This window comes from Falco peregrinus, chromosome 14, assembly GCF_023634155.1.
Source record: "Falco peregrinus isolate bFalPer1 chromosome 14, bFalPer1.pri, whole genome shotgun sequence".
Lineage (NCBI taxonomy): Eukaryota > Metazoa > Chordata > Aves > Falconiformes > Falconidae > Falco > Falco peregrinus.
Genome location: NC_073734.1, coordinates 1,976,154 through 2,000,391, shown reverse-complemented (window position 1 = coordinate 2,000,391; position 24,238 = coordinate 1,976,154). Strand labels below are relative to the sequence as shown.

Sequence of the window (24,238 nt, the reverse complement as noted above, 5' to 3'; positions counted from 1 at the left end):
AATTTTCCCGAATATCCCATCTCAAGCTCCTGTGGCGCAACTTGAGGCCATTTCCTTTCCTCCTATCAATTGTTACCTGGGAAAAAAAGAGACCGACCCCCACCTCACTACAGCTGCCTCTCAGGTAGTTGCAGGGAGCAGTGAGGTCTCCCCTCAGCCTCCTTTTCCCCAGGTTAACCAACCCCAGTTCCCTCAGCTGCTCCTCACAGGACTTGTGCTCCAGAGCCTTCAGCAGCTTTGTTGCTCTTCTCTGGACACGCTGCAGCACCTCAGTGTCTTTCTTGTAGTGAGGGGCCCAAAACCGAACCCAGTGTTGGAGGTGCAGCCTCACCAGGGCTGAGTACAGAGGGACAATCCCTTCCCTGGTCCTGCTGGCCACCGTATTTCAGGCAGAAGCCAGGATGCCGTTGGCCTCCCTTGTCTAGGGAGGAGTTTTACGGGAACAATGGAGGCTTCAAAAGGAGTAAGTGTTTGGCTCCAGGAAGTTGCACGGGTTTGCGCTTTGGTATTTCGTTAGCACCTTGGACTGCAGTTACACTAAAGTGCATCTGGCAGAAGCAAAAATGGCATCGTGTTTTATCCAACAGACCTTTTCATTGCAGATGGTAAATGTGCAAAACTCAAGCAAGACAAATGGAGTTGTAGAACTTTCCCTGAATCCTGGGGGAATTCTAAACTCGTTTTGCTTGACTAGGATGTTTGTGTTTGGCATTACATGCAGTAACCATTTTCTCATCTTGGCCGTGTTTTGTATTTTGGTGTCTGTTTGGAATAAATATCCAACTATAATTGTAATAATGGTCAAACTGATTTTAACAGGGAAGAGAAAAAGCCCAGACCCGAAGTGTTCACAAACACTTCTTCTATGGAATTGGTGGCACGTGAGGAGTTTCAGGAGGAGCGCAGGCATTCATTTCCCAGGTAATTGCGTTGCATGTCCCTAACGGAGAAGCAGATTGTCTAGAAGAATCAGGAGGAGTTCCAGTCCACCTCTCTATCCTGAGGTGGGTTGGATGGTTCAAGGGACGAGCAGTGATGGGAGCTCCACATGTAGGTCACTAGCTCAAAGATGGCAGGGATTACAGGTGACTGATAGTTATAACTGGGCAGCAGTTGAGAAGGAACGGGTGTCTCTTTTGCCAAAGCTTCTCTGTAGTGACATCCTTCGCCTCCTGACAGCCCTGAGGAGGCTAGAAACTGGACAGGTGTGGATTCCGGTGCCTCCGTGCTCTGACTGTAACTGTTACCTCAAAGCACTTTGGAGGAGATACGTGAGAGGAATTGCCTTTGTTGCCTCTGTCGTCTAATCTCGCACAGACAGATTGCAACCTGGACTGCAAACTGGCGCCTTTTGCTCAGATTCTGCTGACATCCTTAAATTTTTCTTACAAATTAAAAGATCAGACTTGCGTAAGGAAATCTTAAGTTGGAGGAGGAATGAACATACGTGGAATAACTCGTGAAGAAAAATCTAAAGATAGCTGCTGTCTTCTGTCCTTAAAAAGCCCTTGGGCAGGAATCTGAAGAGCTCTCTGTAGTAATGCTGTCAGTATCTTTCCCAGAGTAGTGGCATTCCGTCAGCTTACTGGAGACTGAGTTTAGAAGCTTTTAGCTAGGATTTTTCTTGAAATGCAGTCACCGGCCTTGGTTGGAGCTAGAGGTATGTGCAGAATTTGGCTACCACTGGCTAGAAGTGGGGCATTTTGCATGCTGTACAAATTGCCAAATACGTAGTGAAGTTAAATAGACTAAGCTGGCATTTTCAAATGGAGCTTTACTGCCTCCAGGCTAAACCCTGCTTTCCTGACAGTTGATACTGCGCTGTAGCCATTGAGACTCACTTGTTTTGCATCTTACGGCAACAAGAGTGATTTGCGCTGCAGGTGGATGCTGGGTAGTGAGACATCTGCATGTCCATGTACCAGCAGAGACCAGCAGACACCCCTGAAATCCATCCATAGCTAGGGCAGTCCATGCGATAGAAGTGAGTGGGAACAGACTTACCCTTCCTGCGTGTTTTTACACTACCACAGCAGCAGCCGTTCTGGCTCGTAAGCAGAAACCTTTACACGCCGCCATGCTCTTCGGTTTGCAGCAGCAGTATATCAGCAGCTGAAAGAAGCTTTGACATAAGCGTATGGAGAGGAAAAAACCCCAAACCCAAACAAATTTGGGAGAAAAAAAAATGGTGTGAGTGACTGTTTTGAATTAACTTCATTCATTTCCTTTGTGTTGCGTTTTGTTTTTTAAGGTCCAGGTCTCCCTATGCCAGTTCTTCTCGCTCTAGAAGTTGGCATACCTACTGCAAGTCAAGATCAGGTCCTTCCCACCCTCGCTGCTGCTCTCAATCATCTAGTCATGCCCCCTCTCATTCCTACCCACGATCACCACCATATCCAAGAAGAGGCAGAGAGAAGAGTCGGGGCTGTCATTCTAGGTCAAGGTCACGTGGTTATCCCCGCTCAAGGTCAAGGTCGCATGGTTCTCCCCGCTCGTGCTAGTGGACTCACCCTTTCTCTCGTCTTCCCTTAACTGAACATTTTTGGAAAAAATACTGCAGATACAGAATTTAAATAAAAGCTATTTTATGAAGCATTACAAAAGATGACAGTCAGTGTGCACCGCGCCCGTTGCAACTGGACTGCGCCCTTTTTCCCTCTTGGCACTGGTTCTACCAGAGGAAGCCCCGTCAGACAGAGTGAATAAAAGCCAGTTACAAAAGGAACCATCATTAATACCATGGAGGAGTACAACAAGGACAACACTGCGACACCCCGAGATGTCCCCTCCCTGCGCTGTCCCTGCGGTGCAGGCAGCCAAGTGCCACTCGGCAGAGCCCCAGCATCTCCCCCAGGCTGCCTTGGGACAGGAGGGGACAGCAGGTGGGGACAGCCTGGGTGTGACAAGAGGGGACAGCTGGTAGTAACAGGCCTGGGGGGTGAAGGGAGAGACAGCTGGAGGGGACAGCCTGGTGGGTGACAGGAGGGGACAACTGTTGGGGACAGCCTGGGGGTGACGGGAAGGGTCAGCGGCTGGGGACAGCTTGGGGGTGACAGGAGGGGACAGCAGGCAGTAGCAGCATGGGAGTTGACAGGAGGGGACAGCAGGCCATGACAGCCTGGGGGGTGACAGGAGGGGACAGCAGGCTTTGACAGCCTGGGGGGTGACAGGAGGGGACAGCAGGCCGTGACAGCCTGGGAGGTGACAGGAGGGGACAGCAGGCCGTGACAGCCTGGGGGTTACAGGAGGGGACAGCAGGCCGTGACAGCCTGGGGGTTACAGGAGGGGACAGCAAGCCGTGACAGCCTGGGGGGTGACAGGAGGGGACAGCAGGCCGTGACAGCCTGGGGGGTGACAGGAGGGGACAGCAAGCCGTGACAGCCTGGGGGGTGACAGGGCACGGGGCGGTGATGTGCCCAGGGCTGTTGGGAGAGCCCCCACAGGCGCAAGGGCTGACAGGTGACGCAGGATGGTGAAGGCCCCAGGGGGTGACAGCAGGGACACCGGAGCCCTGGGGGGTGACAGGGCACGGGGCGGTGACAGGCTGGGGGACAGCAGGGACACCGGCGGCCCAGGCGGGGCTGATGAAGGCCCCTCCCCCAGGGGCGCTGAGTGGCCCCCTGAGCCCCTCTGTCACAATGCGGAGCCGCCTGGGTTGCCATAGCGAGCAGCTTGGCCTGGCAGCGCTGGTGCGAGGAGGGAGCGGAGGCCGAGCCAGGGCCTGTCCCCATCGTCCTCCCACCGGGGCTGCGAGGAGGAGCCGGCGGGCTCAGCCCGCGCTGCTGGCCCCAGCCCCTCGGTGGGCCCTGACCTGCTGTGGGGGCCGCGAGGCCAGCTGCTGCGTGAGGTGCCATCGCGGAGCGGGCACCGCCTGGCCCCGGCCATGTCGTGTGTCCACTACAAGTTCTCCTCCAGGCTGAACTCCGATGTGGTCACCTTTCACGGCCCCCACATCTCCCTGCGCGACCTCAGGCGCCAGATCATGGGCCGCGAGAGGCTGAAGGCGACCCACTGCGACCTGCAGGTCACCAACGCCCAGACCATGGAAGGTGCGTGGGGGCGGCGGGCGCGGGGACCGGGGACCGGCCGGCTGGCGATGGCGCAGGCGGCCAGTGAGGCGGTTGGGCCACGGCCGGCAGCGGTGACTTGTGCTGGGGCCTCAGAGCTGCTCTTCCGTGGTTGTGCGCTGGCAGCTGCCGTCAGGGCTGTGTGCGCAGCCAGGCACAGCAGCGTACGGGGTCCGTGTGCGACACCGCGCGTGGAAGGGGTTTGGTTTCTGGGAACCCTTCTAGGTAAAACGATAAGGGAATGTGGGACAATGCCTTGTCATCACAGACCTGCCGGATTTCTTTGAAAGCCGGCAGAGAAGGCTGAACGTGATAGAAAAGGAGTGGGTGGCTAATTTAAAGGGGAAAAAAAAGTGGGTTTGGTGACTGAAATTTGTCTTCAGCTACTTTTACTCCACCGCATTGGAAAAGCGGTGCTTGGCTGCTGCAGAAACTGCTCAGTAGCAACGTTTTGGATCAAGAGTGTATCTGTGAGTGAGAATCTATGCAGACCCTGGAAAGCCATCTTGTAGACGAGTGTTCTGTCTAAAGTGTACTTGGCATTTCTTGCTAATACAGCTTCTTTGCTGCACCATGCTACACATTCATTCAGATGCTATTGAGCATCATTTCTTCATTTCTTTCAAACGGTGCATTTTTGTCGTGGTACTGCGTGTTAAACGGTGTCAGGGCAGTACTGAAGTTTTATGGCAGATCAGTTATGGTGAATATACCTAGAAATGTTCTTAGAGAAACCCTAAGTTCTTTTGAATCTGAGAAATGGTGCTTGATTCTCAGAGACGGTAATGGTTTTGTATTACTGAGTGTGCTGTTTCAGTTTGGTAATCTACCGTCTGGCAAAGCTTGCATGTGATTAAAGACTTTGGAATATGACTTGTCAGAAATACAAAGACTTGGAAACCGTCTCCATTCCTTAAACATTCAAATTTTATCGGTTGGGGTTTTTTTTCTTTTTTCCTGTGGTTCTGTGACATTCCCACAACAGTCTTGTCGTTACAATGTGTACTCATAGGATTTTTTCCTCTCCCTCTTTGATGTATTAAAACTTAAACAGAATAACATGCCTGCTGCGGTAACTGTAACTTTGGCCCCAGCCTTTCAAGTGGTTGGACCTAAACACGCTGTTTACCTACAGATAGGTAAAGCATGTTCAGGAGAGTATCTGTGAGCAGACTTAACAGCACGGTGTTAGGGGTCTTGGGGGTGTTACGGGATCGCGTGTCATATACAGCAGTAGAGACAGACATGCAGGTAGAGGCAGACGTACAGGTTGTGACACAGATGCTTACTGGAACTTTTGTAAGGGTGTTTTCCCCGTGAAAATGCAAAAATCCCCCAGCGGTTGTCAGAGCAAAGCTAAGGAATACATTTCGGTGTCATTTATGTGTATGCCAGATTTTGGGGTTTTATACATAACCGTGACTTTCCGTTTTTATTGAACAGCATCTACGTGCTTAAAGTCACCTTCAGAAGATGAAGGAAAGAACTAGGCCTGGATGTCCTGCCTAAAGGGGGTTCTTGGAGATCCTCCCTGTGGAGATATGGTAGTGGGTTTTATAACTTTGTGCAGGAGTCCTGACTAAATGTTGGCATGATCTTGGAAAGACCCTTCAGTGAACCTTGAGTGAAGATGGCCAACTTGTTCAGAGTTTTCCGAGCCGCGTGATCACGGAAATCTCGTAATAGAAGCAATGCTAATAGAAGCTAAAAGTAAACAGGATTTTACACATCACTGGGGGGAAAAAAAAGAGATGGTGGACTCTTTTTGAAGATGGTGGGAAGGCAAAATGGATGGTTGGGATGTGTTTTAAAAGGTGGGAGGCGGGGTGGGGGTGTCCTCTTCCGTGCTCGCTATTATAGAGACATGTTCTAGGGTTTTGTAAGCTAACAGGAGCAAAAGCAATGAAAGTTAGATCAGGAAAGAGCCTCATGTTTTAGCAGACTCTGCTTTAGTGACTTTAGAGACCATTTTGCTGTTGGCATTGAAACGATTCAAAACAAATGGAAAAGATTTTGCTGCTTGTGTTTGACTATCAGACCTGAAGATTTCTGGAAAGGTACCGTGAGTGTGTGGACATGATAAAAGCATGACGCTGTGTGTAAAATGTTGCTTTTCTATCCGTAAAGGGTTCCCTGAAGTGCTATGTCATGACATATTAATATCACTCTTACGAACTGACTGATGCTTTCTCTGTATTGATGTTGTTTTCAGAATACACAGATGACAATGCCCTGATTCCAAGGCACTCATCGGTAACTGTTAGGAGAGTCCCTGTTAGAGGAGTTAAAGCTACCGGCAAGACAGACCTTGGGTAAGTAGCCATAACGCGTTGTGTTCTTTGGGAGGGGTTTCAGTGCGTTCACCTTCTTTGTGGCTGTTGGGTTACGGAGGCATTCCGGTTGTCTCTTTCTTGTTAAAGCTGCTGTTAAATTGTGTTGTGACAGGGCAGATTTGAATGTATCTGTCCCAAAGCAGACTTAGATTTTTCAGCCCGCTGGGACGTGGCATTCAAAGTCCAACAGTGGTAGCTGTTCAGACGTTTGAATTGGGTTTGTTCTTGGGGTTGGTTTTTCTGAGAGTCAAGTTCTCCATCCTGTTTCCTCTATGCAGAGAGATTCCTTATTTTATGCTTTTGCGTGTATTGCTTTTAGAGTAAACGGAGAGACACATTGCAGTGTGAACTGGTAATTGGTTCCCATCTGCCAGCAGTCCGAGTCCCAGTGTTTGACTGCTTCCTTTGTTTGGGGGCGGGGGGGCAGGGTATTCTTACACCCCAGAGGGGTGGGGGGTGGCGGGGCTGCATGCTGTCTCCAGAGGAAAGACTGAGAGTGGCCAGCTGGCAAACCGTGCAAACAAGAAGTTTCATTCTTAAGTGATTCCTATTAGTTTCCTAAAGACAATGCCTGTGTCGGGCAAGAGAAAAAGAGCAACGTCCTAAAGCGTATTGCCTTTTGTGCCAGGACGGTGAAGGAGCAGTTGATCTTTTCCAAACCTGAAGCTCAGAAAGCAGTTGGGCACATTCCCAAATGTTGGTAGTTACCTTTCTAAGTTTGATTTCACCCTAAGCTGCTCTCTGTGCTCCAGGTACTACTGCTGTATTCCTCAGATTTATGGAGGACAGAGATCTGATTACAATTGCAGATATTCAAATGTAAGCCTGACTACAGCATTGTTGCTGTCATCGATGTATTCGTCCAGTCCAGTTCTGTATCAGCTGCGTCAGCATGGTTTGAATGGTCATGTTTTCCAGCCTTCTTCAAGACAGACCTCTCCTCCACCATTAGTAGATATTATTGACTTGTGGTTTTGCCGTGTCTTTCTAATGTTAGTTCTCAATAAATAAAGTATACTGGCAAGTTACAGCGTGTCTCTAAGACTTATCTCTAAGACTTAACCTTGAGACATAACCATAAGTCTTAACCTAAAGACCTAACCTTAAGACTTAACCCTAAGACTCAACCCTAAGACCTAATGGGTAGAAGCTCCTGATCTGGCTCCGGTCAATCTGGGATCATCACTGGGAACCACGGAACTTGGCCAGCACAAGGTCTGTGAGGTAGCAGGTTAAATGAGGCAGAGGAGAAGCCCACCACTCTGATGAGCTGGGTTCTTGGCACCAAGGTACCTCTGTGACATTTTCACTGTGCTGCAGTGTAAAGACGGCCTGTGATTTTCAAAAACTGAAGATCAGTCTTTAAAATGCAATTCCTTGGACAATAATAACATTGTGTCAGGTAAATACATACACCCCTCACCAATGGAGTTTTGGTTTTTTTCTTTGTACCTTTGCTGCTTCTGCAGAAGCCAGTAGTGCAGAGGGCTGAGGGTACAGCTACACAGAGTGGCTTCTGTTCTGTGAGCTCTAACTAGACGTGCAATGGACAGCCATTAAGATTGGGAAAGCTCACAAAAAGCTTAAAAACAGATAAACCACAACATTTCTTTCTTTTTTATAGAACTCCTTAGACTACTCCTTTTTTTATAAAAATGAGAAATCAGGGGTTAGTCATGCTTTGTATGCTATCTAAAGGCTTTAATCAGCAGTGCCTCCCCTGTCCATGCAGAGGAGGTCATGTCCATCTTTTTTCAGATTTTCTGTAGCTGGAAGAAGTGTTTTTGCCAGCCACCACAGACAAGTTTTCCTAAAAGGCATAATCTGTCCATTTAAGTGTTCCTTCAGCCTGATAATGATTTAAAAACTGTGCCTGCTGGTCTGAACCTGGATTTCATGTTCTAGTTCCCTCCTAACCAAATAAATAGAATGTTCTTTGCTGTAGATGCCCCATTGCAACGGGGTCTTCAGGAAGGGATTCTGCATCCAGCCCATCATAAATAATCACGCAGAATTCCAGAGAATATTTTAAGACCAACACGCTCTGCACTGATATACGTCTTCACCACTGTCATCTACAGTGGTGAAGATGACAATGAGGAGTACAATGAAGAGGAAGAGAACTGTAAACAGTTTTTTTTCTCTTTTTTTGCAAGGAAGAAGAATGAGGGGCTTTTCAACTCTTGCAATGCACTGCGTGAACGATTTCTTAGAAAGAGCATTACAATTCTAGGAAAGACTTGTCAACAAGTTTTTTGAAATAGTTTCCTAATCTTCAAAATATTGGAGCTGGTAGTCACCAGCTGTGGCTGACGCACCATTTTCTGACTCCTGTGAAATGCCTAACTGTCTGTTTCCATAGTGGTATCATTCCCATACCTCCTTTTCCTTAAATAGAGTTTAAAATGGGGTCCACAAATCAGATGATGCGGTCCACAATTCAGATGGCCATCAAAGAGTCTTCAAAATTTCTCAAAATTCAGGTACTTCTTTTCTGGGAAACATACTCTTTGCGACTTTAACAGAACGTGTACGTGTATGTATGTGTAGGTATTTACAAAGAGGCATTTTGTAAAACATTAGTTAAAACGTTGACTGTCTCTCACTTAGAGGTGAGAGATTCCGGGGGAAGGAATGGATTGCACATTCCCAGCGAGTGAAAGCGAGAGAACACCCTGCTCCCGCGCGTTCCCTCCGTAAATGCCTGTGCTAGTTCTCAGGCAGCCCCAAGCTGCTTTTCACATCCCCCCTGCCCTTCAGGCTGGCTGGCAGGGCTGCCGGTTAGCGCTCCCTCACCACCTTTCAGGCTGAGCACGCCTGTCAACAAGACAAACAGGAGGGCTTTGCTAACCTTAGTATCCTCAGCGGAGACGGGGAAGGAGCACTCGCGTCACCAGCTCTGCTGGCAGGCATCACAGGACAGCAGGTCTGCGCAGAGGTTTTGTGTCGAGCCCTCCCTGGGGACACGCTGATCCCAAAGGTTTCCTTTTGGGTGTCAAAGGGCGATTGTTTTGAAAAGGAGTGCTGAGGATGGTTTTGGAATCATTTAAGATCAACAAAGAGCAGCTTCTGAGTACGTGTTGGACCTGCAGTTCCACTGCACTTGGCAATAGCTGCTGTTAAGGACTCCTTTTCCTGGCCAGAAGCAGAGCTTGTGGGCAGACAAAAACCAACAGAAAATCCAGTACCAACAGAAAATTCTTAAATCCCTTGCTAAGGGATTATCAAAAGCTTGATTCCTTTTAGTGCTTCTGGGTCTGAAGCTGAATTTCAGCAAGCAAAAGCATCTGCCACAACTCTTAAGTTGTGTGTCCTTTTAATGCTGCAAAACATAACTAATGCTACTTGCATGCATCCCAGTTAAATGTACCGTGGCTAGCTTCTTCAACCAGTCTGGAGCTTAAAGGCCAGCTTCAAAATGCTGGTGGTGTGCTTTTTTCTACACATAGCTTCAGTCCGCTTGGAAGAAAACCGGATTGGTTAAACAAGTCTTTATGTAAGGTACAAAGAGAGCCTATTTGTAGCCTAACATGAGTGTCAAATAATCAGTACCTGTTAAACAGACTGACAACCTGGCTGAAGACAATGCTACCAAAGAGGATAAGGTACAGGCTATGATGGTACAGTCTTGCTGTGAATACAACCCAGTCAAGGAAGTGTCAGGTATGTTCCTTGAAGGTTATGGGAACATTGTAGAGATGTTTGTTTTAAGAAGAGAGATGCATGCATACCTTTTCCTTTTTTTTTTTTTCTTTTTCAAAAAACTTCTAGTTACATGAAAGACCCCTGGGATCCACCTCCACCATAGTACATTTGCTTTCGTTTTGGAAAACCTGGCCACCATAAGGTTAAGTCTTAGGTTGAAGTCTCATTGTTGAGACCTAGGCATAAGTCTTGGAGCTAAGTCTTAATGTTAGAGTCTTAGGGTTAAGTCCTAAGTTTAAGTCTCAGGGTTAATTCTTAAGTTTAAGCCTTACGGATTGAGTCCTAGGGTTAAGTCTTAAGTTTAAGTCTTAAGTTTAGGTCTAGGGGTTAAGCCTTAGGGTCGAGTCTTGGGGATAAGTCTCAGGGTTATGTCTTAGAGTTAAGTCTCAGTGTTAAGTCTTATGGATAAGACTTAGGGTTAATTTGTAGGGTTAAGTTTTAGTGTTAAGCCTTAGGGTTAGATCTTATTGTTAAGCCTTAAGGTTAATTCTTAGGGTTAAGTCTCAGGGTTAAGATTTAGGGTTAAGTCTTAAAGGTTAAATCTCATGGTTAAGTCTCAAGGTTAATTCTTAAGGTTAAATCTTATGGTTAAGTCTTAGGGTTAAGTATTAAGGTTAAAACTTAAGGTTAAATCTTAGGGTTAAGTTTAGGGTTAAGTCTTAGGGATAACTGTTAGGGTTAAGTCTTAGGGCTAAGTCTTAGGGTTAACTATTAGGGTTAAGACACAGGGTTAAGTCCCATGGTTATATCTTAGTGTTAAGTCTTAGGGTTAAATCTTACCTTTAAGTCTCAGGGTTAAGTCTTAAGGTTAAATCTTAATTTAAGTCTTAGTGTAAAGTCTCAGGGTTGAGTCTTAAGGTTAAGTCATAAGGTTAAATCTTAAGGTTAAGTCTTTGGTTTAAGTTTTACGGTTAAGTCATAGGGTTAAGTCTTATACTTTAAATCTCACGGTTAATTCTCAAGGTTAACTTATAAGGTTAAGTCTTAGGGTTAATTCTTGTAGTTAAGTCTGGGGATAAGTCTAAGGGTTAAGTCTCAAGGTTAAGTCAGGTTTAAGTCTCAGTGTTAAGTCTTAGGTTTAAGTTTTAGGGTTAAATATTAAGGTGAAGTCTTAAATGTAAGTGTTAGTGTTAAGTCTAAGGGTTAAGTCTTAAGGTTAAGTTTTAAATTTAACTCTTAAGGTTAAGTCTTAAGGTTAAATCTTAAGGTTAAGTCTTAGGGTTAAGTCTCAGGGTTAATTCTTAAGGTTAAATCTTTAAGGTTAACTATTCAGGTTAATACTTACGGTTAAATCTTAAGGTAAAATCTTAAGGACAAGTTTTAGGGTTAAATCTTAGGGTTAACTCTCAGAGTTAAGACTTAACATTAAGTCTTAAGTTTGAGCCTTATGAATAAGTCTTAGGGCTAAGTCTGAACGGTGAGCCTTAGGGTTAAGTCTTAGGGTTCAGTATTAAGATTAAGTCTGAAGGTTAAGTCTTAGGGTTCACTCTTATGGTTCAGTCTTAGGGTTAAGTCTGAAGGCAAAATCCTAAAGGTTAAATCTCAGGGTTAAGTTTTGCGGTTAAGTCATAGGATTACATCTTATGGTAAAGTCTCACGGTTAACTCTTAAGGTTAAGTTTTAGGATTAAGTCTTAGGGATAAGTCTTAGGGTTAAGTCTCAGAGTTAAGTCTCAAGGATAAGTTCCAGGGTTATGTCTTAGGGTTAAGTCTCAGGGTTAAGTCTTAAGATTAAGTCCTAGGCTTAAGTCTTAAGTTTATGTCTTAAGGTTAAGTCTTGGGTTAAGTCATAGGGTTCAGACGTAGGGTTGAGTCTTAAGTTTCATCCTTTAAGGTTAACCCTTCACCTTAATTCTTAAGGTTAAATCTTAAGGTTAAGTTTTAGGGTTAAGTCTTAGGGTTAGTTCTCAGGCTTAAGTCTTAAAGTTAAGTCTTAAGGTTGAGCCATAAGTATAAATCATAGGGTTAAGTCTTAAGGTTAAGTCTATAGGGTTAAGTCTTTAGTGTATATCTTATGGATTGAGACTCAGGGTTAAGTCTTTAGGTTAAGTCTTAAGGTTAAGTCTTATGGATGAGTCTTAGGGTTAAGTCAAAAGTTTAATTCTTAAGTTTAAGTGTTAGGGTTAACTCTTAGAGTTAAGTCTTGGGGATAAGTCTTAGGGTTAAGTCTTAAAGTTAAGTCTTAAGGTTGAGTCCTAGGGTTAAAACTTAATGTTAAGTCTTGGGTTCAGTATTAGGGTTAAGTTTTATGGTTAAGTCTTAGGGTTAAGTAGTCTTAAAGGTTATATCTCAGGGTTAAGTCTTAGGGTTAAGTTTTAAGGTTAGATCTTAGGGTTAAATCTTAGGATAGAGCCTTAAGGTTGAGTCTTAAGGTTAAATCTTAAAGATAAGTCTTAGGGTTAATTCTCAGGGTTAAGTCTAAACGTTATATCTTTAAGTTTGAGCCTTAAGGTTAGGTCTTAGGGTTAAATCTTAGGTTTAAGTCTTAAAGGTTGAGTCTTAGGGTTAAGTCTTAGGCATATAGTCTTAGGTCTCAGTCTTAAGGTTAAGTCTTAAATTAAAGTCTTAAGGTTACGTCCTAGGGTTAAGTCTTAGGGTTAAGTCTTAGGGTAAAGTCTTAACATTAAGTTTTAAATTTAAGTCTTAAGGTTAAGTCTCAGGGTTAAGTCTTAGGTTAATACTTAGTGGTAAGTCTTAGGGTTATGTTTTAAGGTTAAGTCTTAGGGTGAAGTCTCGGTGTTGAGTCTTAGGGTTAAGTCCTAAATTTAAGTCTTAGGGTTAAGACTTAAGGTTAAGTCTTAAGGTTGAGTCTTAGGGTTAAGTCTTAGGGTTACTATTATTACCGGGAACAGAGGTGTATTTCTCAAGTTCTTGCAACTTAGTCTTCTGCAAGATTGATCAATAGATAGATAGTCAGACGGACAGAAAAATTACGCAATAGCTGCCGTAAATGGTTCAGAGATTTGTTTCCATCAGGGTAGGGCGCAGAACTTCCTACAGTGGTTATCTACTTCCTCATGCGGCCAAGAACTCCATCGTGTTTGCCATCACTGCTACCAGTTGCTCTGTTCCTTGCTTCTTTGGGCAACTTTGGAGCCTTTGCTGTGGAAACAGGCTGGTGTGATGAAATTTAGCACATAGGAATACTTCATGGTTTGCTGGCTCTTCAGCAGGGGTTTCCTTCCTCCACTCCCTGCCCAGCTCCACCCCTGTTCTCTTCATTCCTCTGTCCCTCTCCTGTCCCTCTCCTGCCACCACACCGCCCCATCTCACCCCCCTCTGCTGCTCGAAATATTAAGGGAACTAGACCTGTATTGAAAAAAGTGGGGTTTCTCTTTCCTCTCCTGAGGATTTACCACCCAGAGCAGGCTCAGGTTCTGATCCTGCCAACTGCTCCCCAGCGCCTGGATGCTTGCTCTGGGAAACAAGGACAGCTGCTCTAATTCTTTTGCAGGCACAATCTTTGTTTAAATTCTAGTTGAAATGAAATAAAGAGCTGTCATCAGTCCCACCTGTGGCACAGAGAGACACCTGTGTTTCATGCACATGTCTGCACAGAAACACACACAGAGGGAAAAAAGCCCAGTACCGCTTTGTGCAAGGAAGTACGTAAACTCTCCCTATCAGCATTGCTGCTTTGAGCAACTGAATTGTTCTACAGTCAACTGACAAGCCGACACGCTGCCCATCAAATGAGAACCAGAATGTATGCCATTTGCAAGATGGGGCAGCAATAAGCTTTCGACCACTTTCCAGCAAGACCATGTCAAGCAAGGTGGTGTATTCATGGATTTTCTCCTCTGCAAAGCCATGAAGAAAACATGAACCGCAGTCCCCAAAGGCAAAGGAGCAAACTGAGGGAGAGCAGCTCATCGGTGCCTTTCAGAGCTTCAACAGTCTGGAGAAATGGGAAAAAACCCCATACAAAGAGAAACAGCAGCCAAGAAGCACTTTTATAAAATGCATATTGGGGCCTGTTCCAGATCTCAGAATGACTTTCAATATTGCTTTGCATGACTATTAGACCAAGGCCTAAAGTGGAGTGATAGCTTCTGCTTGCCGGGGCATGAGAAGATCACTCAAATGAGCGACACAGTAACAAGCAAACACCAAAGGCAACAGCGGAGCTTACCATTTCCCTCCACTGGCGACCAGCTGTGCAGTAAACCAGCTTAACCAGCCTCCCTAAGGATGGCTCTAAAGTCACTGAAAAGGAAAAAAAGAAGGTAAGTTCCTAGCCTGGAATGCAAAGGCACCATCTTGGCTCCCAGGCAGGTGGCACTGATGGCCCAGCAGGGTCATGTCCCCACGTTCCAGGAAAGATAAAAAAAGTGCAGGACGTGTTTGTGGGGTGGGTTTGATGCATCCTTTCCGTTTGGTGAAAGCCTGAGGAAGGACGTACCCCACGGTGGGACCGGTGGCACTTTAGACCTGAGGTTAAAAAAGTGCTGCACATCAGTGACACTGCCCAAGCTGCTTTCACCACCAAACAATAAAAGATTTGCTTTCTGCAGTATGGTGGGAATGATGCCATAAAGTCGGTCATGGAGAGAAACCCTCTAAGCCTTGCTTGCAAGTTTCAGAAGGCAGGCATTCTTTATGGCAGTGCTGGGAGCACGGGGGAATGTTTCCTCTGAGCGTGCTCACCCAGTTACTCGAGGGCACGCACTATGGACAGCAGAGCACTTGCACACTCATAGCGCATTACACATGCATTTTCAGTCAGGCACGGGATGGGTTACAAGTTTCTTGCTTTAATACAAATGAGCACACACCCTCAGACAGCACTGCTGAGGTTTTTTACTAGCTCCCCGTGCTCCCCAAGCGGGGCCTTGCCCTCTCTCGGGGGGTATCTGAGTCAGAGGTCGCGATCTCCCCCCACAACAATTACCTCTGCCCGACTTCCAACCAACATTCTGCGGATCGCAGCACTCTATCGGCTTGTCTCCTCCTGTGGCCACAACGTCCTCACTCAGAGGCTCTTTCTGCATCACTGAAGAGAACGCCGATCTTTTCCCCATCCATTCTTTGTTCCCCATCCTTCCCAAGGCTGACTCCCTGGATGAGAGGTCCCTTAATTTGTCACTTCTAACAGCTTTAGAGAGTCAGCTTGGCCTAACCTTTGTGCGCAGGTGTGTTTAACGTAGAGCTAAACACCAAATCAGTGTGGTAACTGGGGAGCTCAGACATCTTGTCCCTTTGCCGAGCCAGCAGCCTTCCCTTAACAGAATCCCTGGACATAAACGTATATACAGTGGAATCTATACGGTGGCATCAAACGTCCGCCCAGACACCACATCCGTCCCTAAAATCCTTCCCCCCAAACAACCCTGAAAGACTTCCCTTGACCCCCTCCTCCACCCTGGCTGTTCCTGAAATCATCCCCCACCTCCACCTCCCCGCCCTGTCCCTAAAACCTTTTCCCCCAGACCCTGGTCCAGCCCTCCCCCACCCTCGGCCCGTCCCTAAAATCCTTCCCCCAACCCCCCGGTTCTTCCCCAAAGGCCTCCATTAACCCCCCGTCCGTCCCTAAAACCCTTCCCCCAGGCCCCCCAATCTGTTCTCTAAATAACACACACACCCTCAACCCCCCCACGCCCCCACCCCCGGTTTATCAATACACACACACCCACCTCCCCCCAACCCCCACCCCCCCCCACACCCACTCCCACAAACACACATCCTTGCCCCACCCCCACACACCCCGCTCCATCCCTAAACACCTTCATCCATTCCCACCCGTCCGTCCCTAAACCCCTTCCCCCCCGCCCCCTCCCCTGCCCCCGTCCCTCTGTCCCTGGCACGGCCCAACTGCCCAGCACCACCAGACCACTCTGCCCCAAACACCGTAAGGCAATGGTTCCCACCTGCCAATAGCAAGTCGAGGAACATTTTTTCTTCTTAAATAGAGAGAGTTTTACTTCATACGATGCCGACTACGCCAAATTATGTTTTGCTGACTGACTGGATACACAGCAAAGCTGAACTCTACATCAAATATAATCAAATCTATCAAATCTATCAAATGATGGAATATATCAAACGCAGTTTCTTATATTACAATAAAAGAAAATAGCATGCAATATGATAAAAGGAACCAGTAGCAGTTACTGTGAGCAATATGATAAAAGAGCAACAGAAGCGAAGCATCCAATTGTTATTCCAAAGTGTTAACATGCCTAAGGAAAGGAGACATCACCAATTCCCACCCCAATTCCCTTCGGCTGGGAGCCCCCTTGCAGCTGGTGCCAGGAGTCTCTCGGGAACTGGGAAATTCCCCTGGAGAAGGTGCCAGGAAGGAATTCTCTTGCTGCTTCCCACCGTGCATGGTAGCCATGTGAGGCACAGCGCAAGGGTTCTGCTCCCTGCTTTCTGTGGTGAGAAAATTGACACAGCACTTTAGAACTCATACAGAAGCAAAAAACATGGCTTGGGAAAGTGCAGCGCTGCTCCCCTGGAGAGGGTTCCAGGCAGGAATTCTCTTGCTGCTTCTCACCCTGCCCTGGCAGCCATGTGAGGCACAGCACAAGAGTTCTGCTCCCTGCTTTCTGTGGTGAGAAAATTGACCAAAACCTTGTGCACTCATGCAGAACCAGAGCTCACCCTGTCAAAGTGCAGCACTGCTCCCCTGGAGAAGGTGTCATGAAGGAATTCTGTTGCTGTTTCTCACCGTGCCCGCGCAACCATGTGAGGCACAGCACAAATGTGCTGCTCCCTGCTTTCTGTGGTGAGAAAACTGACCTCTTTTCAGTGGCAATAATGCACAGCCCAAAAAACTCACCTTGACAAAGTGCAGCAGTGCTCCCTGGAGAAGGTGCCAGGCAGGAATTCTCTTGCTGCTTCTCACCGTGCCCGGGCAGCCATGTGAGGCACAAAAGAAAATTTCTGCTCCCTGCTTTCTGTGGTCAGAAAACAGAACCATCACTTTTGAAATGGTGCAGAACCAAAAAAAAGTCACCTTGTCCAAGTGCAGCGCTGCTCCCCTGGAGAGGGTTCCAGGCAGGAATTCTCTTGCTGCTTCTCACCCTGCCCTGGCAGCCATGTGAGGCACAGCACAAGAGTTCTGCTCCCTGCTTCCTGTGGTGAGAAAATTGACCAAAACCTTGTGCACTCATGCAGAACCAGAGCTCACCCTGTCAAAGTGCAGCTCTGCTCCCCTGGAGAAGATGCCATGAAGGAATTCTCTTGCTGTTTCTCACCGTGCCCGGGCAGCCATGTGAGGCAAAACACAAAAGTTTTGCTCCCTGCGTTCTGTGGTGAGAAAATGGACCTCTCACATTTGCAATCATGAAGAGCCAAAAAAACCCTCACTATGGGTAAGTGCAGCACGGCTGCCCTGGAGAAGGTGCCAGGAAGGAATTCTCTTGCTGCTTCTCGCCCTGCCCTGGCAGCCATGTGAGGCACAGCACAAATGTTCTGCTCCCTAATTTCTGTGGTGAGAAAATTAACCCCTCACCTTTTGAATCATATAGAGCCAAAAAACCCTCACCTTGACAAGTGCAGCACGGCTCCCCTGGAGAAGTGACAGGAAGGAATTCTCTTGCTGTTTCTCACCCTGCCCTGGCAGCCATGTGAGGCACAGCACAAAAGTGCTGCTCCCTAATTTCTAAAGTTAGCAAAATTGACCGTTCACAGTTGTACTCATGTTGAGACAAGACTTTCTTACTCAAAAGCAAAACCCAAGAAACCACGTACCCCTGGGAACCCCCTTGTCCTTCCGTGTGGCTGGTGACTTCCCATGGCTCTTCCACAAGGCAGGACAGATAACCACGAATTTGGAAGCCCACGTTAGTTCAAGTACACTTAGTCCTCTGACAGTCACTCCTTATGGGCCAGCGGTCCTCTCACCCCTCCACAGATCTGCCTGTTAGTCCTCTAGCAGTCATTCCCCATGGAGGGACCACAAGTCCTCCACACCTACCCACCAGCTCACCAGAAATGAGTCAGACCACGCCAGAAGTGACACTGCCTGACCTGCAGGAGATCTATTAGACCAGTAACGATGGTTTCAAGACAGAAAAAACACCACCATCCACCAGCACAGCAGAAAAACAACCAGAAGAAACTTCGTACACAAACCAAAGGCACCCATCCGTACTGTACAAAGGAAAAAAAAGCTGAAAAAGGCACTCTCCACAAAAAACCCCACCACACAGATCACAAAATAAGATAAAAATGCCATAACCCCAGGAACACAGGGCCAACAAACACAGATTCTGTCCATAACAGTAACACACTTTGACACTAACTCGCTTGACCTCTGACATACTTGACCTTGTTGCCCCCAAACCACAGCACATCGTAGCCCTAAGGCAACACAAAACGGAGCACAAAGTCCCTGAAGATCTCCGCCAGGGCAAAAGCAAAGCACAGAGCCACACAGGAGGGGGGGTTGGAAGGGACCCGTGGAGGTCCTCTGGGCCAAGCCCTCTGCTCCAGCACGCTCGCCTCGAGCAGGTTGCTGAGAACTGTGTGCTTGGCCTTTGAAGATCCCCAAGGACAGAGACTGCACAACCTCCTTGGGCAACCTCTGCCAGTATTTGATCGCCCTGGGGGGAAAATTTGCCATTTCTATCTCTCCTTTCACTGTACCGCATTCCAGAACAGCCATGAGTTGACAAGCTCAGGCTTGAAAGCCAGTGCTGTGGCTGGCCTGAAATTCTGTCCCCCTTTTTTTCATCCACTAGTAGCTAAAGGAGGACAAAGAAGGATTTCTTTCAAAGGAGAACGTCTCTTTTCCTCTGTCCTTCTTCTCTACCAGTGATCTGGATTCTGAGTGCTGTGCCACTGTCCTAATGGCTGGGATAGGGATACTTCTTGTAGGACAGGGAGGAGGTGACAGTGGAGATGATCAGGCTGGGGAAGCTGAAGGAAAACGCAAGCAACTGGAGTTGCCTGGAGCAAGAGTGGCCAGCTTCCGAGCTAGGTCACCTCGTGTCCTCAGCTCCCATGCAGGAGCTGAACCACACACATGGACTGCAAAGCAGTGTGACCCATAGAAAAAAGTTTGCTTGGCTCGGGATCGCCCAGGGGCATTTAACTGCAATTCCGCCCTTGTCAGCAGGAAGGAAACATGCCCTGCAAGCACACACTGAGGCACGACACCTTGCCCGGGGCTAAAGGGTACCTCAGGAGACCTACATGGGACCCCCCAGCACCTGGATTGCTGGCTGGAGGATGGGTAGGTCAAAGGACCCTGATGGGAGCCCTGCAGGCTCTCATGCATTGGACCAACGGGCACCTTCCCTTGTCATACAGAGCATCCTCTCGGATGCTCTGGACAGTTTCTGGTAGATCTCTGGAGAAGAGCTTCTCCCCAGGCCTCTCCCATGGGCTTGCTCACCCCCGGAGCCCTTCCCAAGCACAGCCCCAGCAGGTGGATGCAGCCGGCGTTGCAGGGAAGAACAAGCAGCAGGCACCACAGTCAGCACTGCGGGAAAGCTGGGACCCCAGACACCCACCCAGGCTCTCCAATCCCAGCCTGGCCCACAAGAGTGCCTTTATCTCCCTTTCCCAGAAGTGCTGAATTCCCCTTCCAGCATTAGCCACTGGACCCACGCTGCTTCTTGCTGCAGTGTACAACAGCCACAAGAGAATTTGCTAGATGTCTCTGATTTCCTGCATTTTTCCTGAACAGGGCGGGTGTGTAACTCTCTGAATCGCTTCTATTTGAAGCAAGGCATTGCTTAGGGTCAACAGTGAAACAAGACACGGGCCATCAAAAGCTGACTACTTTTCCCCTTCTTTGCCATGGTCATGGCCTACCCCACAGACTCGCCCCTGGCCGTGTCGGCCACCGGCTGGGTGAAGGTCATGGCTAACCGGGCAGGGGCTCCTGTGTGGCGCTCATCCAGCCCTGATTGCCAAGGGTGAAGCCTTAGCACCCAGGTGGGATAAAGCCTTCCCAAGCAAGGGTGGTGCTCCAGGGGCACCACAATTCCTGCCGAAGCTCACCACACATTTCATTTCCCTGTGGCGCCTGGCAGGACACGAGCGGCTCTTGACTGCTGCTAGTCCCCCCGTCTTTTGGTAAAAATGGAAGTTTTTCCTCCTGCTGGGCCTGCTCCAGTTCCAGCGCCTTGGGGCCTGAGGCCTGGCACGGCCTGTGTGCCAGAGGCCTTCCGACCGCTAGGCCGGCCTCCACCAAGAGGAGTCTGCCTCAGGCCACAACGGTCACCTCTAGGGAAAACGGCTTCTTTTATCGAGCAGGGCCCTGTCCAAACCCCAGGGCAAAGCGCTGGCCGCAGGCGCAGGGAGGTGGCCCTTGCCCCCTGCCCTGTCCTGCGCGGGGCTCCCCGGGGCGAGGCAGGCCCGGCCATACTGGAGAGGGCCCCAGCCCCGCCCCGCAGGCCCCGCCCACTTTCCGTTGGGCTCAGACCGTTGGTCACGGGGAGCCCACGGCCACCACAGGCAGCAGGGCAGAGCCGTGCTGGCACGCAGCGGCGCTGGCAGGAGGCAGCCTCTGGCCCAGCAGCGCTGCCACAGCACCAGCACCCCGCTTCCCAGCCTCGCCGTCGCCGGCTGGGCCCCCTCCTCGCTGCACGGCCAGGGCCCTCCTCTCCCGGGCAGGATGGGCCAGGCCAGCTGCTGCTGCGGCTCCAGGTGGGCTCCCCCCGGGCTCGGGGACACGCGGGCACAGCTGGGCCACGCAGCACTGGCGTTGCTCATGCCCGCCGCTCTCTGCTCTGCAGGGAGGCTCTCAGCGACGCCGAGCCGGTGCTGAGCGCGGACGTGCGGCTGACCCGGGGCCGCAAGAGGAGCGAGAGGCGCCTGCTCCTCCTCCACGAGGAACTGGTGGTCGCCAAGTTGCGGTAAGACCCTCAGAGCCCAGATCCTTGCCCCCAGCCCCGGCCCAGGGACACCCTGGCACCAGCCCCAGGCCCCGGCCCCTCGGTGCTGGAGGCACCAATGTCCGTCCCAAGGGCAGGTGGGGGACAGGGCTCTGCGCGTGGGGACCCAGCCCAAGGAGCCCCCCTCCAGCTCAGTGCCCGCCTCTGCTCTCTGCAGACATGGCACCAGCCTGCGCCCACAGCTCCGCCTGGCGCTGGACCAGCTGTGGGTGCTCAGCAGCGGGAAGGAGGCTGCGGGGCAGGATGGACAGGAGGAGGAGGAAGGCACCGATGAGGACAGCACCTCTGTCATCCTCGCCTGGCCCACCGGCTCCTGCATCGCCACTTTTGGGTGAGTCGTGGTCGGGCAGCAGAGGTTCCCAGCCGTGCCCACGCCATCCCATGAACACAGGCCTCTGCCTTGCGTGCAGAGCTGGGCAGGGAGCAGGCAGCTCGCTGGCAGGGAGGGAGGGATGTGGGATGTTTCCCCATCCTGCATCCCCTGGTCACCTTTTGGTCCCCAGAAGGGAAGGGCAAATGCAGCCGCTCAGGCAGGACAGAGCGACCCAGGGCTTGGACAGCGCCTCTGTCCTGCCCCACAGCACAGGGCTGTGCAGGCACCCACCTTTGCCCAGGGCTGGGGGCAGCAGGGCCTGACGCTCTCTCTCCTCTCTATCTGCAGATCCCAGGCACTGAAGGAGCTGTGGGTGGCCACGCTGCTGGGGTAAGCCGGGGGGATGCACCAGGAGAAGCTGGATGGATGGGGGAACACAGCCCCCAGCTGGGGAAGGTGCCCCCGTGGCTGGGAGCAGCTCTCGGGCACAGCTGCCTGACAAGAGACAAGAGACGGCTTGGGGCTCACCCAGCTCTCTCCCTCTCCCTTCCCGGTGCACAGGACACCAGAAGGACGCAAGGGAGCCCGCGTCACCCATCTGACATCCATCAAGCTCCTGGAGAGGGAGCTGAGCCGCCACCACGCCGTGAGTGTCTCTCTGCTCTGGGCCCTGTCCCCAAGCACTGCTCCTGCAGCCGAGCAGCAGAGCCATGGCTGCTCACCTTCTTCCCCTCCTTCTTTCCTGCCCAGTGGAGGACACTGCGCGCCAGGAGCCTGGAGAGGCTGATGGAGGCACAGGCAGAGGTGAGAATGGCTGCCTTGCACCTGCCTCTGGCTGCGCCGGGATGCGCAGGGACTGGGGTGAGCTTGTGCGGGAGGGACAGAGGGTCTGATGGTGCCACTCAGGGAGCAGAGAGTTTTGGGAAGCCAGCAGCACGCCAGCACGTTCTGACTGGTGACACTGGGAGGAACCCTGCCACATGGGGAAGAGAGCCCGGGAGGGCAGAGGGTCCCAGCTCTGCCGCGCTCAGGCTGCTGGTGGCCCTTTCTGCTGCGGGGCTGCTCTCCAAGCACAGCCCGATTCTTGGTTCTTGCAGGCTCATAGCAAGCAAGGGCCTGCGACGGCCCCATCTGCAAACGCAGGGGGTCTTTGCCCCGCACCAGGTGAGTTTGGGAAAGCAAGGCAACCTCCTGCAATGCTGTGCTCACTTGTCCCCGAGTGTCGCCATGCAGGTTGGGCAGCCCACGGAAGGATGTCACCTGGACGGACAAGGACAACTGCTGGGCAGTGCCTGCTGGATATGCTTCTGCGGGGACACGGAGCCTCTGCTGCTGCCCGCAGCTTGCAGGAGGGCAGGGCGAAGGCTGGCACAGGCTGACCCCGTGGCACGATGGCTCTCAAGAGCCTCTAAGTCAACACCTCCGAGCCACAGCCGCGGTTCCAGCTGCTGCCTCCCTGCCCATCCTGCCGCACCACACAGCACCGTGCTGCCGGCAGGGCAGCGCAGGGCAGGGCAGGCGCTGGGACCGCTGGCCTGGGGTCTCCATTGGTGGTGTCTTACTCTGTTTTCCTCTGCAGCAGGAGGGAGCAGCAGCAGGAGCAGCACCAGCAGGAGGAGGATGGGGCTGCCCTGGCCCTTCGCCCTGCGGCGCACCCCGGCCGCTGCCCAGGCGCCAGGGCAGGCGGGCTCCAGCTGCAGCAGGGCGCTCTTTGGGCAGCCCCTGGCAGCCCTCTGTGGGGAGGACAACACGCTGCCCCGGCCCATCCAGGTAAGCCAGCCTGGACAGACGGGGTCCCCAGCCCTCCCTCCGGCTGCTCTGGAGAGGGCCTGCGTGTCCCCAGCAGCTGCGGGGACAGGGCACTGGGCTCTGCACCCCCAGAACCTGCTTCTGGTCCCAGACCCTTTGTGGCGCTTAGGCAACCACGTCTGGGGCAGAGCTCTGGTCCTTGCCACCGCTTGGTTCTTCAGCCAAGCAAGTGGCCTCCTGCCTCTCCTGCAGGAGCTGCTGGCTGTCCTGCGCCAGCAAGGACCAGCAACGGAGGGGATATTCCGCAGAGCTGCCGGTGGGACAGAGCTTCGGCAGCTGCGCGAGGCCCTGGACCGCGGCAAGGACATCGACGTAGGAAGCCAGCCTGCGCTGCTGCTGGCCGTCATCTTGAAGGTGAGCACTTCTGACGTGCAGCTGGAGGAGCTCCTGGCTGGCCTGCAGCGTTCAAAGGCTCACCTGCAGCCCTTGGCATTGCAGGACTTCCTGCGAAGCATCCCCACCAAGCTCCTCGTCGTCGACCTCTACGAGGACTGGATGGCAGCCATGGAGAGGGCCAGCAAGCAGGCCAAGGTGGAGGAGCTGAAAGCGTAAGTGTGGGCAGCAGCCTGCCTGGTGAGCAGGGACCGGGAGAGTTCTGGGACCTGCCTGCAAAGGCACGGGCTCCTCAGAAAGCTGTCTTTTCGGGCAGCTGCAAAGCTGTGCAACACGGCCGCTGGCTCCCACCCGCCTGGGGCCAGCTGCGGGGACGGCTGTGGGCACCCTCTGCTTCATCAGCCTTGTCTTCCTCTTCCCTCAGGGTGGCTGACAAGTTGCCTGCGGCCAACCTCCTCCTCCTGAAGCGGCTGATGGCCCTGCTGCAGCACATCGGCCACAACGCAGCCACCAGCAGAATGAGCTGCAGCAACCTGGCCATCTGCGTCGGGCCCAACCTGCTGAGCCCACCCAACGAGGACCTGCTCCCGCTGCAGGCCATGCTGGCGGTGACCGAGAAGGTACGCCCTACCCAGCAGCCAGTGCTGCCTTCCCGGCCCATCGGAGCTTGGCTGTTGCGAGGTCCCTGGCTGCCTCCTCCCTTGGGCCAGTGCTGGTGGGCTGGGTGCCTGGAAGAGCAACCCCCAGCCGCAGCCGCCTGCGCAGGCGAAGGGTCAGCAGTGGGAAAGGCTGCTTGACACGTCTGCAGGCACCTGGCTTGAGACCAAGG

General features: G+C 51.0%; 1 protein-coding gene across 1 annotated transcript; it reads left to right on the top strand.

Annotated features, from left to right (window-relative positions):
- Positions 1 to 3,883: 3,883 nt before the first annotated feature.
- LOC129785700 (T-cell activation Rho GTPase-activating protein-like) lies at positions 3,884 to 23,969 on the top strand (the record flags this gene model as incomplete). Its single annotated transcript, XM_055818994.1, has 7 exons — positions 3,884 to 4,049; positions 6,280 to 6,379; positions 21,829 to 21,913; positions 22,978 to 23,037; positions 23,269 to 23,430; positions 23,515 to 23,624; positions 23,834 to 23,969. Coding segments are annotated over exons 1-7 (819 nt in total), but the record flags the coding sequence as incomplete, so codon positions are not given.
- Positions 23,970 to 24,238: the final 269 nt, after the last annotated feature.